Source organism: Hyperoodon ampullatus (assembly GCF_949752795.1).
Source record: "Hyperoodon ampullatus genome assembly, chromosome: 4".
NCBI classification, from domain to species: Eukaryota; Metazoa; Chordata; class Mammalia; order Artiodactyla; family Ziphiidae; genus Hyperoodon; species Hyperoodon ampullatus.
The window spans coordinates 103156180-103174173 of record NC_136917.1 but is presented as its reverse complement, the minus strand read 5'-3'; the positions used below and the strand labels follow the sequence as shown (position 1 = coordinate 103174173).

The following is a 17994-nucleotide window of genomic DNA, read 5'->3' as shown; positions in this document are numbered from 1 at the left end:
AATTTATTGGGGCTTCCATTATCACAGACCAGATGGTTTAAATAGCAGAAATTTATTCTCTCATAGTTCTGGAGTCTGAAATCTGAGATCAAGGTATTGGCAAGGTTGATTTCATTTTGACTCCTCTTGCTTTTTAGATGTTCATCTTTCTCCTTTGTCTTCATATGAATTTTTCCTCTGTATGTCTGGATTGCTGTATCCAAAATTTTCACTTCTTATAAGGACACCATATTAGGTTAGGTCCCACCCTCAAGACCTCATTTTAACTTAATTACCTCTTTAATGACATCATATTTGAATATAATTACATTCTGAGATACTGGACTTTGGTACTTCGACATATGCATTTTGGGAGGACACAGTTCAGCTCATAAAAATACTTAATGGTGAAAAACCAAATGTTTAGCCTTAAGATGAGAAGTAAAACAAGAATGTTTATTTTCACCACCTTTGTGTGTATATATACACTATATCTGTATTTGTATCTATCTACCTGTCTATCTATCTATTCATCTGTCTATATCCAGTGAGTATAGTAAGGGAAGAAAAAGAACTTAAAGCCATATTGATTTTAAAAAATAAGTAAAATTTCCTTTATTCAGAGATCCTTCATGTAGAAAATATAATGTTTTCTACAGAAGAACTATTCAAACTAGTTAAGTGTGTTCTATAAGTTTGCAGAATATATATACAAAATCAATATGCAATCAATACTTAGAATCAATACAATATATAAAATCAATATACAAAATTAATTAATATGTATAGTCAATATACTAGCAATGAACAATCAGAAATTAAAGCTTAATGAAATACCATTTATAATAACAGCAAAATATAAAATACTTAGGGATGAATATTTTTTAAAATATATGAAGGACGTGTGCATGGAAAATTACGGAACACTCCTGAGAGAAATTAGAAAAGACCTAAATAAATGGAAGGATAAAATGTTCATGAGGCTCAAGAGTCAATATTTTTAACATGTCAATTCTCCCCAGGTTGAGATTCAACACAGTCCCAATCAGAACCCCAGCAGAACTTTTTTGTAGCAATTGAATACCTGGTTCTAAAATTCATATGGAATGCAAATGACTTGTAATAACCAAAACAACTTTGAAAAAGAAGAAGAAACTAGAGTCTAGCACTACCTGTTTTCAAGAATTAGAGCTACAGTAATCAAGATGACATAGTATTGTGTAAACATAAACTGATGAACGGAAAAGATTAGAGAGTTTAGAAATAGATCCCCATGTATATAGGAAAATATGCAAAGATAATTCAGTAGAGAAAGGGTAGTGTTTCAAAAAAATTACACTGAAAAAAGTGGTTATCCACCTGCAGAACAAAAAGCTTTGGACCATACTTTGCGTTGTATTCAGAATACCTCAAAATTAATCAAAGACCTAATTTTAAAACCGAAAACTGTAAAACTTCTAGGAAACATATGAGAAAACCTTTGTGAATTTGAATTAGGCAAAATTTCCTTAGATATGATACCAAAAGTATAATCTATAAAAGGTCAAAAATGTATGAGACAATTCGTAATTGGGTTTCATCCATGTTAAAAAGTTGTTTTTCAAAAGACAGTGTTTAGAGAATGAGAACACAAGTCACAGACTTGGAGAAAATATTTTCAAACAAGTATCTGATGAAAGACTTTTATCATGAATATAGAAAGAACTCATAAAACTCAATCACAGAAAAACAAACCAACTTTAAAAGTGGGCAAAAGAGTTAAGTGGGAATTCCTTCAAAGAAGAGATATGGATTGCGAATAAACACATGAAAAAATGGTCAACATCATTGCTGATTAGGAAAATGCAAATTAAAACCACACTGAGGAACTTCTGTGTACCTATTAGAAAGGCTAAAAATTTAAAAGCTAACCATTACAAGTTTTAGTGAGAATGTGGAATAACTGGATACATACATTTCTCATGGGAATGTAAAATATTACAACCACTTTGGGAAAATAATCAGTTTCTTAAAATATTAAATACACACTTACCATATGATCCAGCCATTCCTCTCCTAGGTATTTACTCAAGATAAATGAAAGCATCTGTCCATACAAAGGCTTGTACATTCATAGCAGCTTTCTTTGTAAAAGCCCAAAACTGGAAGCAACCCAAATACACATCAACAGGTGAAAGGATATGTAATTAGAACACTATTCAACAATAAAAAGAGAATGAACCATTGATACATTATTTTGGATGAATTTCAAAATAATTATGCTAAATGAAATAAACTAGAGAAAAAAGTACCTGTGATTCCATTTGCATGCAATTCTAGTAAATGAAGCTAATGTGTAGTGACAGAAAGCAGGTTGTCCGGGGAAGTGAGGAGTGGTGGTGGTGTGGGGGCGTGCTGCAAAGGTCATGATGAAGCTTTGGGGATGATGTATACGTTAATTATCTTGCTTGTGAGGATGGTTTCACGGGAGTATCTATGTGTCAAAATCATACACTTCAGATATGTGCCATTATGTATTGTCTGTCAATCATACTTCAATAAAGCTGTTTAAAATAACACTTAACTATGCTCAAAATCATGATAGGGTCTGTACGGGATACTGAATACTTGCTATGTTTTCCTTCTTAAAAAAAATGTAGTTCAAAATAATAATACTAGAGAATACGATTGAATTGTTGCCTTTAAGGAGTTGACAGTTTTCCAAGAGATTAAGGCTGATTTTTATATAAGAATTGGGAGAACTGGATAGGAAAATCAATCCTTATGTTAATAAAATCCTGTTTTAAAAATTCAGAGGAAGGAAGGGTTATTTAAGGTTGAAAGCAATAGCCATATATTCATGACAGAGTTGACATTTTAACCACACCTTGAAAAATGGACTTTCAACAGAGAAAGATAAGAAACAATTCTAGCAGCACGGAAGACAAAGAACAAAGGCAGAGCATTGAGAGATAATGGAACGTGTTTTAGGGAATGGCAGTCAATGCAGTTAGAGTAGCAGGTTTGGAGTATGCAGGGTCCTGTGGAAGGTGAGCTTAGGAAGAGAAGGTGGGTCAGATGGGACTTGTAGACAAAGCCACTGCAATTCTGTTTCTTTGAATATTTCTTTGACTTCCACAAGCAGAACTACTCAGTCTTGACTTTGCATTCCCCTGATATTTTACCCCATATTGTATTACAACACCTGTTACATTTTATTGCATCGTGTGTGTGTCTGGCTTCACCCATACGTGCTCTCCTATTAGAAAGGACAACATTTGGCCATTATAAATACTCGACAACATGTGCTGTTAACACTCTAAAAAATAGGAAAGTCTAGGAGTCTGTCATGATCAGAGTAAGCAGGTGGAATTTGAACTGCTCCTGTAAAAACTGAGTAGGTTTTGGGTAAGATGGAGAGTAGAGAGAAGGGCATTTCATAGAGGAGTGAGAATGTCCATAGTAAAGTGTGGGGGAGGGGTGGGGAGTGTATATTAAGGAGTACTGAGAATTGAGGTTTATAGGAAAACCAGTTTTTATTATTTGTTATTATTTAACCCAAGAAGGAAGAGACACGTGCTATATATTTTTTAATGTTTTTATATCTTTATTACAGTTTTGTCCAGCAGTAAATAGTATATAATGTTGTCTCTTGTTTCTAAAAATTTTTTAATAGATCTTTATTGGAGCATAACTGCTTCACAATACTGTGTTAGCTTCTGTTGTACACCAAAGTGAATCAGCCATATGCATACATATGTCCCCATATCCCCTCCCTCTTGAGGCTCCCTCCCATCCTCCCTATCCCACCCCTCTAGGTCATCCCAGAGCACGGAGCTGATCTCCCTGTGCTCTGCCACTGCTTCCCACTAGCTAACTATTTTATGTTCGGTAGTGTAGATGTGTTGATGCTACTCTCACTTCACCCCAGCTTCCCCCTCCCATCCCGTGTTCTCAGGTCCATTCTCTATGTCTGCATCTTTATTCCTGCCCTGCAACTAGGTTCATCAGTACAATTTTTTTTATTCCATATGTATGCGTTAGCATACAGTATTTGTGTTTCTCTTTCTGACTTACTTCACTCTGTATGACAGACTCTAGGTCCATCCACCTCACTACAAATAACTCAATTTCGTTTCTTTTTATGGCTGAGTAATGTTCCATTGTGTATATGTGCCATGTCTTCTTTATCCATTCATCTGCCGATGGACATTTAGGTTGGTTCCATGTTCTGGCTATTGTAAATAGTGCTGCAGTGAATATTGTGCTACATGTCTCTTTTTGAATTATGGTTTTCTCAAGATATATGCCCAGTAATGGGATTGCTGGATCATACGGTAGTTCTATTTTTAGTTTTTTAAGGAACCTACATACTGTTTTCCATTGTGGCTGTATCAGTTGACATTCCCACCAGCAGTGCAGGAGGGTTCCCTTTTCACCACACCCTTTCCAGAATTTATTGTTTCTAGCTTTTTTGATAATGGCCATTCTGACCAGCGTGAGGTGATACCTCATTGTAGTTTTGATTTGCATTTCTCTAATAATTAGTGATGTTGAGCATCTTTTCATGTGCCTCTTGGCCATCTGTATGTCTTCCTTGGTGAAATGTCTATTTAGGTCTTCTGCCCATTTTTTAATTGGATTGTTTGTCTTTTTGATATTGAGCTCCATGAGCTTTTTGTATATTTTGGGGATTAATCCTTTGTCTGTTGTTTCATTTGCAAATATTTTCTCCCATTCTGAGGCTTGTCTTTTTGTCTTGTTTATGGTTTCCTTTGCTGTGCAAAAGCTTTTAAGTTTAATTAAGTTCCATTTGTTTAATTTTGTTTTTATTTCTGTTTCTCTAGGAGGTGGGTCAAAAAAGATCTTGCTGTGGTTTATGTCAAAGAGTGTTTTTCCTTTGTTTTCCTCTAAGAGTTTTACAGTGTCTGGTCTTACACTTAGGTCTTTAATCCATTTGGAATTTATTTTTGTGTATGGTGTTAGGTAGTGTTCTAATTTCATTCTTTTACATGTAGCTGCCCAGTTTTCCCACCACCACTTATTGAACAGGCTGTCTTTTCTCCATTGTATGTCCTTGCCTCCTTTGTTGTAAATTAGGTGACCATGTGCGTGGATTTATCTCTGGGCATTCTGCCCTGTACCATTGATCTGTATTTCTGTTTTTGTGCCAGACCATACTGTTTTGATTACTGTAGCTTTGTGGTATAGTTTGACATCAGGGAGCCTGATTCCTCCAACTCCATTTTTCTTTCTCAAGATTTTGTTGGCTATTCGGGGTCTTTTGTGTTTCGATATGAATTTTAAAATTTTTTCTTCTAATTCTGTGGAGAATACCATTGGTAGTTTGACAGGGATTGCATTGAATCTGTATATTGCTTTGGGTAGTATCATCATTTTTACAATATTAATTCTTCCCATCCAAGAACATGGTATATTTCTCCATCTGTTTATGTCATCTTAATTTCTTTCATCAGTGTTTTATAGTTTTCTGAGTACAAGTCTTTCACCTCCTTAGGCAGGTTTACTCCTAGGTATTTTATTCTTCTTGTTGCAATGGTAAATGGGATTGTTTCCTTAATTTCTCTTTCTGAGCTTTTGTTGTTGGTGTATCGGAATGCCAGAGATTTCTGTGCATTAATTTTGTATCCTGCAATCTTACCAAATTCATTGATTAGTTCTCATAGTTTTCTGGTGTCATCTTTAGGATTTTCTATGTATAGTATCATGTCATCAGCAAGCAGTGACAGTTTTACTTCTTCTTTTCCAATTTGTATCCCTTTTATTTCTTTTTCTTCTCTGATTGCCGTGGCTAGGACTTCCAAAACTATGTTGAATAGGAGTGGTGAGAGTGGACAGCCTTGTCTTGTTCCTGATCTTAGTGGAAATGCTTTCAGTTTTTCACCATTGAGTATGATGCTTGCTCTGCATTTGTCATATATGGTCTTTATTATGTTGAGGTAGGTTCCCTCTCTGCTCATTTTCTGGAGATTTTTTGTCATAAACGGTGTTGAATTTTGTCAAAAGCTTTTCCTGCCTCTGTTGAGATGATTGTATGTTTCTTTTCCCTTAATTTGTTAATGTGGTGTATCACATTGATTGATTTGCGTATATTGAAGAATCCTTGCATCCCTGGTATAAATCCCACTTGATCATGGTGTTTGATCCTTTTAATGTGTTGTTGGATTCTGTTTGCAAGTGTTTTTTTCAGGATTTTTACATCTATGTTCATCAGTGATATTGGTCTATAATTTTCTTTTTTTGTGACATCGTTTTCTGGTTTTGGTATCAGGGTGATGGTGGCTTCCTAGAATGAATTTGGGAGTGTTTCTCCCTCTTCAGTTGTTTGGAAGAGTTTGAGAAGGATCGATGTTAGCTCTTCTGTAAATGTTTGATAGAATTCTCCTGTAAAGCCATCTGGTTCTGGACCTTTGTTTGTTGGCAGATTTTTAAATAAGATTTCAATTTCATTACTTGTGATAGGTCTGTTAATATTTTCTAAGTCTTCCTGGTTCAATCTTGGGAAATTGTACCTTTCCAAGAATTTGTCCATTTCTTCATGGTTGTCCATTTGATTGGTATAGAGTTGTTTGTAGTAGTCTCTTATAATCCTTTGTATTTCTGTGGTGTCAGTTGTGATTTCTCCATTTTAATTTCTAATTTTATTGATTTGAGCCCTCTCCCTCTTTTTCTTGATGAGTCTGGCTAAAGCTTTATCAATTTTGTTTATGTTCTCAAAGAACCAGCTTTTAGTTTTATTGATCTTTGCTATTGTTTTCTTTGTTTCCATTTCATTTATTTCTGCTCTGATCTTTCTGATTTCTTTCCTTCTCCTGACTTTGGGCTTTCTTTGTTCTTCTTTCTCTACTTGTTTTAAGTGTAGGTTGCATTGTTTATTTGAGATTTTTCTTGTTTCTTGTGAGATTGAATTGCTGTAAACTTCCCTCAGAACTGCTTTTGCTGCATCCCATAGGTTTTGGGTCGTCCTGTTTTTGTTGTCATTTGTTTCTATGTATTTTTTTATTTCTTCTTTGATTTCTTCAGTGATCTCGGTTATTTAGTAGTGCACTGTTTAGCCTCCATGTACTTGTGGTTTTTACAGTTATTTTTCTGCAGTTGATTTCCAACCTCATAGTGTTGTGGTCAAAAAAGATACTTGATACGATTTCAGTTTTCTTAAAGTTTCCAAGGCTTGATTTGTGACCCAAGATGTGATCTATCCTGGAGAATGTTCCATGTGCACTTGAGAAGAAAGTGTATTCTGCCACTTTCGGGTAGAATGTCCTGTAAATATCAATTAAGTCTATCTGGTCTATTTTGTCAAAGCTTGTGTTTCCTTATTTATTTTCTGTTTGGATGATCTATCCTTGGTGTAAGTGGGGTGTTAAAGTCCCCTACTATTACTGTGTTACTGTCGATTTCTCCTTTTGTGGTTGTTAGCATTTATTTGCCTTATGTATTGAGGTGCTCCTATGTTGGGTGTCTAAACATTTATAATTGTTATATCTTCTTCTTGGTTTGATCCCTTGATCATTATGTAGTGTCCTTCCTTGTCTCTTGTAACATTCTTTATTTTAAAGTCTATTTTATCTGATATGAGTATTGCTACTCCAGCTTTTTTTGTTTCCTTTTGCATGGAATATCATTTTCCATCCCCTCACTTTCAGTCTGTATATGTCCCTAGGTCTGAAGTGGGTCTCTTGTAGACAGCATATATATGGGTCTTGTTTTTGTATCCATTCAGCCAGTCTGTGTCTTTTGGTTGGGGCATTTAATCCATTTACATTCAAGGATATTGTCAATATGTATGTTCCTATTACCATTTTCTTAATTGTTTGGGGTTTGTTTTTGTGGGTCTTTTTCTTCTCTTGTGTTTCCCGCCTAGAGAATTTTCTTTAGCATTTGTTGTAAAGCTTGTTTGGTGGTGCTGAATTCTCTTAGCTTTTGCTTGTCTGAAAAGCTTTAGATTTCTCCATTGAATCTGAATGAGATCCCTGCTGGGTAGAGTAATCTTGGTTGTAGGTTTTTCTCTTTCATCACTTTAAGTATATCCTGCCTCTTGCTTCTGGCCTGCAGAGTTTTTGCTGAAAAATCAGCTGATAACCTTATGGGGATTCCTTGGTATATTATTTTTTGTTTTTCCCTTGCTGCTTTTAATATTTTTTCTTTGAATTTAATTTTTGTTGGTTTGATTAGTATGTGTCTTGTTGTGTTTTTCCTAGGGTTTATCCTGTATGGGACTCTCTGTGCTTCTTGGACTTGGGTGACTATTTCCTTTCCCATGTTAGGGACATTTTTGACTCTAATCTCTTCAGATATTTTCTCAGACCCCTTCTTTTTCTCTTCTTCTTCTGGGACCCCTGTTATTTGAATGTTGGTGCATTTCGTGTTGTCCCAGGGGTCTCTGAGATTGTCTTCAATTCTTTTCATTCTTTTTTCTTTATTCTGCTCCTCAGCAGTTATTTCCAGTATTTTGTCTTCCAGCTCACTTATTCGTTCTTCTGCCTGAGTTATTCTGTTATTGATTCCTTCTAGTGTATTTTTCATTTCAGTTATTGTGTTGTTCATCTCTGTTTGTTTGTTCTTTAGTTCTTCTAGATCATTGTTAAACATTTCTTGTATTTTCTCAATTCGTGCCTCCATCTATTTCCGAGATTTTGGATCATCTTTACTGCCATTACTCTGAATTCTTTTTCAGGTAGATTGCCTATTTCGTCTTCAGTTATTTGTTCTTGTAGGTTTTTAACTTGCTCCTTCATCTGTAACATAATTTTTTGTCGTGTCTTTTTTTTTTTTTTTTTTTTTAATGAGTGTGATTGTGTTCCTGTCCTACTGGTTGTTTGCCCTGAGGCCTCCAACACTGGAGTTTGTAGGCTGTTGGGTAGAGCTGGGTCTTTGGGCTGAGACCGGGACCTCCATGAGACCTCCCTCCGATGAATATTTCCTGGGGTCTGAGGTTTTCTGTTAGTCTAGTGGTTCAGACTTGGAGCTACCACCCCACCTGACCCCTGGCTCGTGAACCAAGATCCCGCAAGCCACGTGGGGTGGCAAAAAAAAAAAACAATAACAAAGTTAAAAAAATATATTAGACTAGGAAACTAACAGGTATGTTAGAAAGAATATAAAAATAAAACTATAGATGAATCAACAACCGGAAGGTATAACAGTATCACAATAGTAAAAAAGAGGAGGAGGGAAAAGAAAAAAAGATGGGGGGGGCCCTGGCTGTGGAGGGGGGCGCCTAAGCAAGGGCGAGGTTTGGGCCTGGGCAGGGCCTATGCTTCGGACCCACAGGGCTGGAAGAGGCCCTGGGGGCTGTGAGCGGTGGGGCTTAGGCTCAATGGAACAGAAGGGGCCCAGGCTTGCCCCTCACCCCTGGTCTCAGAGGGCAGGGGACTTCACCTGGGAGCCCAGCAGGCTTCCTGGGCTCAAGTGGGTGGGACAAATGCCCTCCTCTCCATTCCTGACCCTCCAGTCTAGGGGGCCCTTTCCGCCTGCCTCTCCTGTTCTCCCCTTGGCCTCCTTCCTGTGCTCCCAGGACCAATGCGGCCGGGTGCAGTGGGCGGTCTTGGAGGGCAGGGGACTGGCCTGGGAGCTCAGCAGGCTCCCTGGGCCCAAGTGGATGGGGGAAACGCCCTCCACTCCTCTCCCGTGCCTCCAGCAGGGCCCTTCCTGCCTGCCTCTCCTGATCTCTCCAGTCTCCCTCTTATGCCCCCAAGACCCACATGGCCTGCACAGGACTTTGGAGGGGGTGTACCAGCCTGGAAATTCAGCAGGCTCCCTGGGCCCAAGTGGGCGGGGCGATTGCCCTCCACTCCTCTCCCTCTTCTCCTGGATGACTCCATGTGCCTGCCTCTCCTGATCTCCCTGGCCTCAGGGATGCTGATCCTGTCTAGCCTCCACTTCTTCTCCCCACCTCAGTCCCCCCACATCCTGTTGGTTCACTTTGGGGTTCCTCCCATCTCCTTGGGTGTCAGGGTACCCCACCAGTGGCCAGCTCGCACCCTAGTTGTGGGGAGACGCTAACTCTGCATCTTCCCACACTGCCGTCTTGACTCCATCCCCTATATATTTTAAATGAAAAAAAATTAGGTATTTCCTCCCTTGGTTATTATAGTAGAGCTCTAAGGAACCAGAAGAAGAAAGAATTTTATAAGTTCTTAACAAAATATATCAGATACTCTCTTCTGGAAATATATATATTTTTTTTTAGTTAAGATGTACATATGTTATATCAATATAGAATTAAGAGTAGCATTATATTTGCCACGGGCATTATGTTCTATAGCCATTGTGAACCTGTGGTGGCCCATAGGTTAAAAAAGATTGAGAAACAATGAACTAGAATTTCGGCACTTTGAGACAGGACTCACGCTGGATGTAGCTTGGTGGGCAGCAGTGTGATGTTCTAGAAAGAACGCTGGCCTCTCAAATCAGAACACCAGGATTTGAATCCCACTTTAAAACTTGTTCAGTGACCCTTAAACAAGTTATTTCCCCTATCAGATCTTCTTTCATCATTAATTAAATTGGGATAAAACAATAATGACTTCACATCATTAATATGTGGCGCGTCTGCACACACACACATGGACAACAACAAAAAAAATGAGAAAACATGTAGCACCTTGCTGGTACATGGTACACAGTTTTCCGCCATCACATTCTTCATCTTGCATAGGTGGCATAATGCTCTGTAGTTAGTAGGTATGCCAACACTTGCTTACTGAATGAATCAACATATGAATGACTGAGAACCATTGAAAAATTCCTTGTTTTCTGTTATGGTGTTCAACTTAGTGTATCCAGAGAACTGACTGAAAATAACCTTTTTCCTGATCATCTCTGTGTGTTTGAGTAAAAAAGCAATGGTAAAACTTCCTCTCTTCCTCGGTTATGTACCTTAAGAATATGTGAACTAAATATGCTAGGAGATCTTATTTTATTTTACTTTAACCATTTAATTTATATTTTAATTCAATTTAATTTTAGATAGGCCCCATGACACATAATCTCTGGTTCTCCAAGTATACTTAGCTCATCCCTGTTGTAGTAATGTGTATTGAGAGCTCAGCCTTGTCTTGCTTACCAACCTTCTCCCATACAGAGAGAAGCATTTCTCATAGTTCAGAGAACATTCTGGAAGAATGTTCATAGTTTACAAAAGTAGGTATGTAACTGGTCTTATGATTTAGAAAAAGAGATTAAAACGTAATAAAATATGAAGAAGCCATATCTTAAGAATGGAATTTTGGATGTTAAAACTGTATTCTGAAAATAAATATAGTTTTAAACAATAACTTGTACTAATTTGCTTCAAAGAAAAAATATTGAAAAGAATAAGTTATTTAAATTAGCATACCATTTATAAGTAGTTTCATAGTTAAAACTAAACACATTCAATTACAGTTTGGATTACACTGTTGTTTTACCTAGCAAACCATTCAGGTTGATTCGTACAAAACTAGGAAATAAATTCAGCACAATCCATATTATAGAATCTGAATTAGAGAGGCTCAAATTTATTATAAGTACACTTATAAAGACTTTATGAAAAGACGCCACTTTGTGAAAAGAAAAAGCATAAAATGTTAAAATTATTCTTTTTGTTTTCTGGATTTTTTATTTGGCTGAATCTCACAGTTCTGTGTTTCTAAGGTCTTTTAAGGCATAGTTTTTGGTTGTTTAGTGTTCATTGTTAGTGTTTTGGTGAAGGTGTTCAATGAAGATTTGTGGAATTTAGGAAGTTTAAGTGTATGACCTATAATATATTACAATTCAGAAGTTTGAAGCTAAAATCTAGGGAAATCTAAGCATGTTTTTAAAATAAGCTCTAATAATTCAAAAGCTATTTGTGATACATTCTGGAAAGGCAAATTTGTTGGCTTTATTTTTTCCAGGGAGCTAATTTGTACCAGATTGTTAGGATATAACGAGACGTACATTTCTAGTGTCTGCTTTTTTTTTTTAATTGTGTGTTACAAATACTCCAAAACTAGAGTTAAAATAAACAAAAAGTTGAGTCAGGAATACTTCTCATTTAAAAAATAATCCTGGAATTTTGGAGTAGAAAGAGACTTTAGAGTTTATTTTTTCCAATTTCCTCCTCCTACTAATGAGGGAATTAGTCCCAGAAGGGTAAACTGACTTGTTTAGAGTCCATAGCTTGAAAAAGAAAAAAAAAAGGGGGAAAGGTTTCTTTTTCTTCTATACTTGGTACAGGAAGTACTCAATAAATAATTCCCAAGAGGGAAGTCAGCATGGCATGAGGTATGTATTATTGTGAATTTATTAATTAACATTTTGGTTCTTCTGTAATTGACTAAGGAGACTGGTTAAGGTAAGTTTTTCCCCATGAATAGAGATGCTGGGAGCATGCATGTTCTTATCCCAGATCCTGGCATTCTCCACAATGATGCCATCCTGGGAACACTCCTGGGCAGAAATTTTCAAGAAGATTTAACGTACACACCTTTGAAATAAAAAGTTTGGGGAGGGGCATATTTCATTTGAAAATAAAAACAATATTCTGATTTGATTTTGAGCAAATTATTCATTTTTTAAAATCCAAGAAACATGAATGACATTTGCATTTCCTTTTTAGAAGTTGAGAGATTTTGAGACATAAGTCAGCTAGTTTTCTCCTTACAGCACCCCTCTGTTGTTTTGGAATCAATCATTCTTTCTTTCAACAATTATTTATTGAACATTTCAGACATATTCCAGGCATAGTGGTAGCTTATTAAAATATTAAGTTAAAAAGACTTGGTCTCTGTCTGAAAGAGGAAAGGAATTTATTCCTTGAGAGGTTACAGTACACTATTATTGCTCCAGATTTTCCCTTGCCATCTATACTTTCCATTATAAAATTTGACATAGTAGTCATATAGTAGAGAAAATGATAGAAATTATAGGAATGTTTCACTGCATTTATTTATCCATTTATTCAACAAGTATTTATTGAGTACCTCCAATAGAGACTTTGCAAGTACCTACTGTGTTCCAGACACTGGGCTGTGTGAGTGTGGGGTACACCAGTGAGTAAAACATTCAGTGATCCTGCCTTCATAGGGATTACATTCTAGTGGGTGACACTAACAGTGACCAAGAAACATAAGAAATAAACAAATGACAGAGCATGTTAGAAAGTGACAAGTACTGTTTAAAAAAAACAGAAAGATAGAGTAGGGAGATCACATATGTGGGAAGGAGAGAAGAAAAGAGGGTGTAATTTTAAATAGTGTGGTCAAGAAAGGTCCCATTGTGAAGGTTACTTTTGAAGAAAGACTTAAGGGTAGTCGAAATAAAAATCCAAGAATTAGGGTAACTGTAGGGTTTGAAATTTTACATTTATTTTAAGTCTATTTTGTTATATGTGTACTTCCTGACCAGAGGATGCAGATGATGGTAGACTCAGAGCTTTTTTCTTCTCTTTCTTTTCTCTCCTACTAGCTTTGACTTACACAAGGAATGGTATTTCCACTCTATTTTCTCTTTTGTACTTAAATAAAATAAATGTATTTCATATGATTTTTGTCCATCTGTAAGAACAGGGTTTACTTTGAGAATTTCCTCTTGACAGTCCGATGCAGTGTGTAGCATAATTTCATATAATTCATTGTTTCTTATAAACATAAAAATCCATGTATTGCCATTTATAGAGTGACTTAGTCATCTCATTTTGGGCAACAAATCAAATTCTTTTCCCTTTGAGTCATTGAATCATCGATTCAGATAAGAAAATGGTTTATTTTCTTAATATTCTTGATTGACTTTAACATGATTTTAAAATAAAAGTATTTGTTTCTTACAGATTGTATTTCTGGCATCTGCATATGCAAGTCCCCAACTCACGGAGGAGAGCTGTTCAGCCGTGGCTGCTGTCATACATTACCTATATCTTTGCCAGTTTAGCTGGATGCTCATCCAGGTTGGTACCTCATTTCCTCCCTCTGCCCCCTTCAGCTTTCCAATGTGTCTGGATGGAGTGGCCTTTATATCTGATATTCTTTATACTGAAATGGAAGTAATTCCATATATCCATCACTGCATTCCCAGGAGATCAATGCAAGAAAAACCTTATAAGCTGTACAACATTAGAAAGTGTAGTGAATTTGAGGAAATGAAAAGAAATCTAGTAGAGTTGGAAATAAGGGAGTGGTAGCAGATGAGACTTGTGATGCAGGCCCTATATGACACAGTAAGAAATTTTAACTTTTTTTTCTATGAGAAGTCATAGAATTATTTTTAAGCAAGAGAGTGATGTGATGAGATTTGGATTTTAGAAGGAACTCCCTGTTTGTAGTGAATTGAGTTCAGCGAAGAGTGGACATGGGAGCCAATTAAGTAGCTTTAGCTGTATTCAGGGGAAAGAACGTGGTGCTGTGAACCAAAGAGGGAGCAGAAGAGACAAAGGGAAGTGAACAGCTTCTAAGAATTGTTTTTTTAAACTAGAACTATAGGATGTAGAGATTGGTTATAAAGAATGCAGAAGGTGGAACCAAGGATGTTACCCAAGTTTCTGGCATGAATGAATGGGTAGATAGTGGTGCCTTGAACTAAAATAATGATCCCCGGAGACTGGGAGAAGATGATGAGTTGTTTTTTTTTTTGTTTTTTTTTTTTTGCGGTACGCGGGCCTCCCACTGTTGTGGCCTCTCCTGTTGCGGAGCACAGGCTCCGGACGCGCAGACTCAGCGACGATGGCTCACGGGCCTAACTGCTCCGCGGCATGTGGGATCTTCCCAGACCAGGGCTCGAACCTGTGTCCCCTGCATCGGCAGGCGGACTCTCAACCACTGCGCCACCAGGGAAGCCCTGATGAGTTTTTTTTAAGGACGTGCTGAGTGTGAAGTTCTTGTGAGATCTCCAGTGGAGACTCAGGGAGAAGTGGAATATGCAGAGCTAAATCCCAGAACAGAGGTCCATGCTAGAGAAATACATTAGACAATTACTGACTTAGAGTTGGAAAATGGAGCCATTGCTTTGGAAGAGATCACTTTGGGAGAGAGTACAGAGTGAAACCCAAAGAGGCCTAGCATACTCTCCTGAGGAACTAGTAAGGGTTGGGGAGAGATTTGAACTCTCCTTTTCTGACTAAAGTCCCAAATTCTCTCTGTTGTCTAATGCTGATTTGCTTGATAAAGAGGCTAATGTGAGAGTTGGATCCACTTAAGCACTATTAATGTCACTAATTCAATAGCTCAACTAAGATGCTGCCTTTGAAAGTGATTTCTACATGGTGGTATTGTTCAATCTTTCATGTGATAGAAATAGTTTCATATGTGTTTCTGAGTATGCAGGTGAAGTATACTATGTAAACAGATGCATTCAGGCCCTTGCGTGTTCTTTTTTCTAATGTTGAATAAGAAAGATGTGGGATTTCTATCATCTGGCAATATTGGAGGAAGGTGAGGTGATACTATTAGTAGAGAATACCATACAGAGTCAAGGAAGGGATCTTTTCCCAAGTATCATATTATAGTTGGCTCTGAAGGAGAAGAAAACTGAACTGTTTAGTTAATAGAACTACTTGGAACAATTGGAGGGCTGCATCTGGGTTTGAATTCTGGCTCTGTTATTATCTTTGTAACCTTAATCAAGTTATTGACTCTCTCCAAACTTTGTTTCTAAATCTGCATATGGAGATAATAATTCCTACCTCATAGAATTATTGTTTTATAGCTCTTTGAGCAGCTCTAATTATGGAAAGTTTATGGTGTTCTCCAGTCCCCCACCAAACAATTAAAAAATAAATCTAAACCATACAACATAAAATAAATACTTGCTGAAATTACAATAGCATTTGCAAGATTCTCTGACTTTCTTTAGTAGTTTATCTAAGTTGAACTTTTTATGTGCGCCCTGTGTATGTTGTCATTTATCTTCCTGAACTGAGGTCCATAGCGGTTTGCTGAAGGTCTTTGTCCATGTCCCTGACCTATTCAGTTTTTGATGAATGACCTGGATGAAAACACAGGAAGCTGTCTTATCAGGTATGCAATGATACAGAGCTGAAACAAGCTAAAACAGCAAGCTGCCTGTGTTAAGAGTACAGGTAGAACGAATATAGAAAACCTGTACTGTGACAGCTTGAAAATGAGAGTGAAAGAGACATAATCTGATGGGGGTTAATGTAAACAACTTGAAATTTTAATTTAACCCAAACTCAGGAGCAATCGAATGTGTGACCAGATTGCTTAAACCATAGCAACTACAGTAACTACAAAAACAACACAGACCTGGGTTACATTAATAACAGTATGGAGGCAGCTGGGGGAGCCATGTTTAAATTATAATCTACAATAGTCAGACAACCCTGGCACCCTGTAACCACTTTCAGCGGGAATATTAACCAGCCAATAAGAAGTTGGAAGACAGTCCTATAAGAAACTTGGAGGCAGCTGGAGACAACTAACCTGGAAAGAACTTAGTGAGATGTGATGGCTGTCTACAGATACTCGGAGGGCTGCTACAGGAAAGAAAGAATGGACTATATAGCTCCATTTGGAAGAACCAGAACAAATGGGTCAAAAATTAGGGAAGCAAATTTTGAATCACGTTAAGAACTTTTACAGTCAGTGAGGATTTCAAAGTTGAAAAAGCTATGTCTAAAAGTAGAGAGCGTCCAATCACTGAAATATATTCAAATAGGGGAAATGACCAACTTTCAAATATGTTGTAGACAGATTTCCTGCTTTAGGGGATGGCATATAAAATTTCATCCAACTTAATAGAGATTGCTGTATTCTGTATGTCTTCTTCCAGTTTTGAGTAAATATAATCGTGGATGATGCACATTTAGTAAACTAATTAGATTTCTGCATGGCTAATGGTTTAGGAAAACTATTTAAAGTACCAGTAAAGTTTAATGTGTTTCAGATGGTACACCACACACTTTCATGGTTTGTGGTATGACCACAAGGGAAAAATTCAATAACTTCTGATTCTAGGTAGGTTACTTCTAATGAGTTACTTTGTGGTCAGAGGTTGTCACCTTTACTAACCTGTATTTTCCTGTTTATAAAATACTGTCTGCTAAAATCTTTTTTTTTAACGAGAATTCGTTTTTAAAACATTATGTAAAAGATAAGACTACTGTTAATCCAATCTTGTTAGTCAAACAGTTGAAAAAATTGAAAGAATATTAACATTTCAGTAGTTCTACTTCGTATTTCTAGCAATGTAGGAGAAAAATTGATATATGTATGTGTGCATAGCTTATGATGAAAAGTTAATCACTAACTTTTAATCATTGAGCTAAGCATGCAAGAATTATTTATTTTGATCTGCATTATATCTTCAATCTTAGAAAAAATACATTTAAATGAATTTATCTTGAAAAGTTATTTTACTTTTACTTCATACTTTTAATACATTGTAGTAACAAGGGATTCTATTTTAGAGTGGGTAAAGAGCAATTTTGTTGGTAAACATGTTACATAACTTCTCTGAGCCTAGATTTTCTTATTGAATGATTAGATTTGTAATAACAGCGCCTCTCTTTGAGGACTGTAAAAAGACAAAATGAATGAATACATGGAAAGAACTTGGAATGATTCCTGGTACAGACTGCACACGCCACACGAATTTACCCATATTATCGGCTAAGCAAATATGTAGACTAATAATTCTTAGATTTTGAAACATGTTGAAATACTCTGTTTTTCCAGTATAATTTACATCTTTTTTTTTTTTTTTTTTTTGCAAAAGAGAATTAGCTTGATACAGGGGAACGAGAGAGCTGACATTGTGAGGCAGACATGAGCTGAAAAGCCTTAGCAAGCTGATAACCTCTAACCTCTTTACTGAAGAGCACGTGTGGCTCATAGCAGGCTCCAGAGCTAGTGGCCTTGACTGTTTCTTTAGACTTCCCCTTTCTTGAGTGTTTCTTTAGGCTTCCCCTTTCTTTGACAGGGAAGTCACACTGTGCATGATGGGAATAGAGTAACAAATTATTTTGCTTATTTTTTTAGAAGTATACAACTCACAAATTCCTTTTTGCCCATGGAAATTGAGTTATCCTTCTGTTTGCTC

At 36.7% G+C, this 17994-nt stretch overlaps 1 protein-coding gene across 1 annotated transcript in view; it reads left to right on the top strand.

Moving 5' to 3' along the window:
• Positions 1-17994, top strand: part of ADGRV1 (adhesion G protein-coupled receptor V1) — a gene marked incomplete at both ends in the record, with an annotated part of 526225 nt that overhangs the window by 339263 nt on the left and 168968 nt on the right. Inside the window, one exon of the mRNA XM_079702360.1 lies at positions 13772-13888. Coding sequence (XP_079558486.1) covers positions 13772-13888 — 117 coding nt within the window. The remainder of the gene's footprint in view (positions 1-13771; positions 13889-17994) is intronic.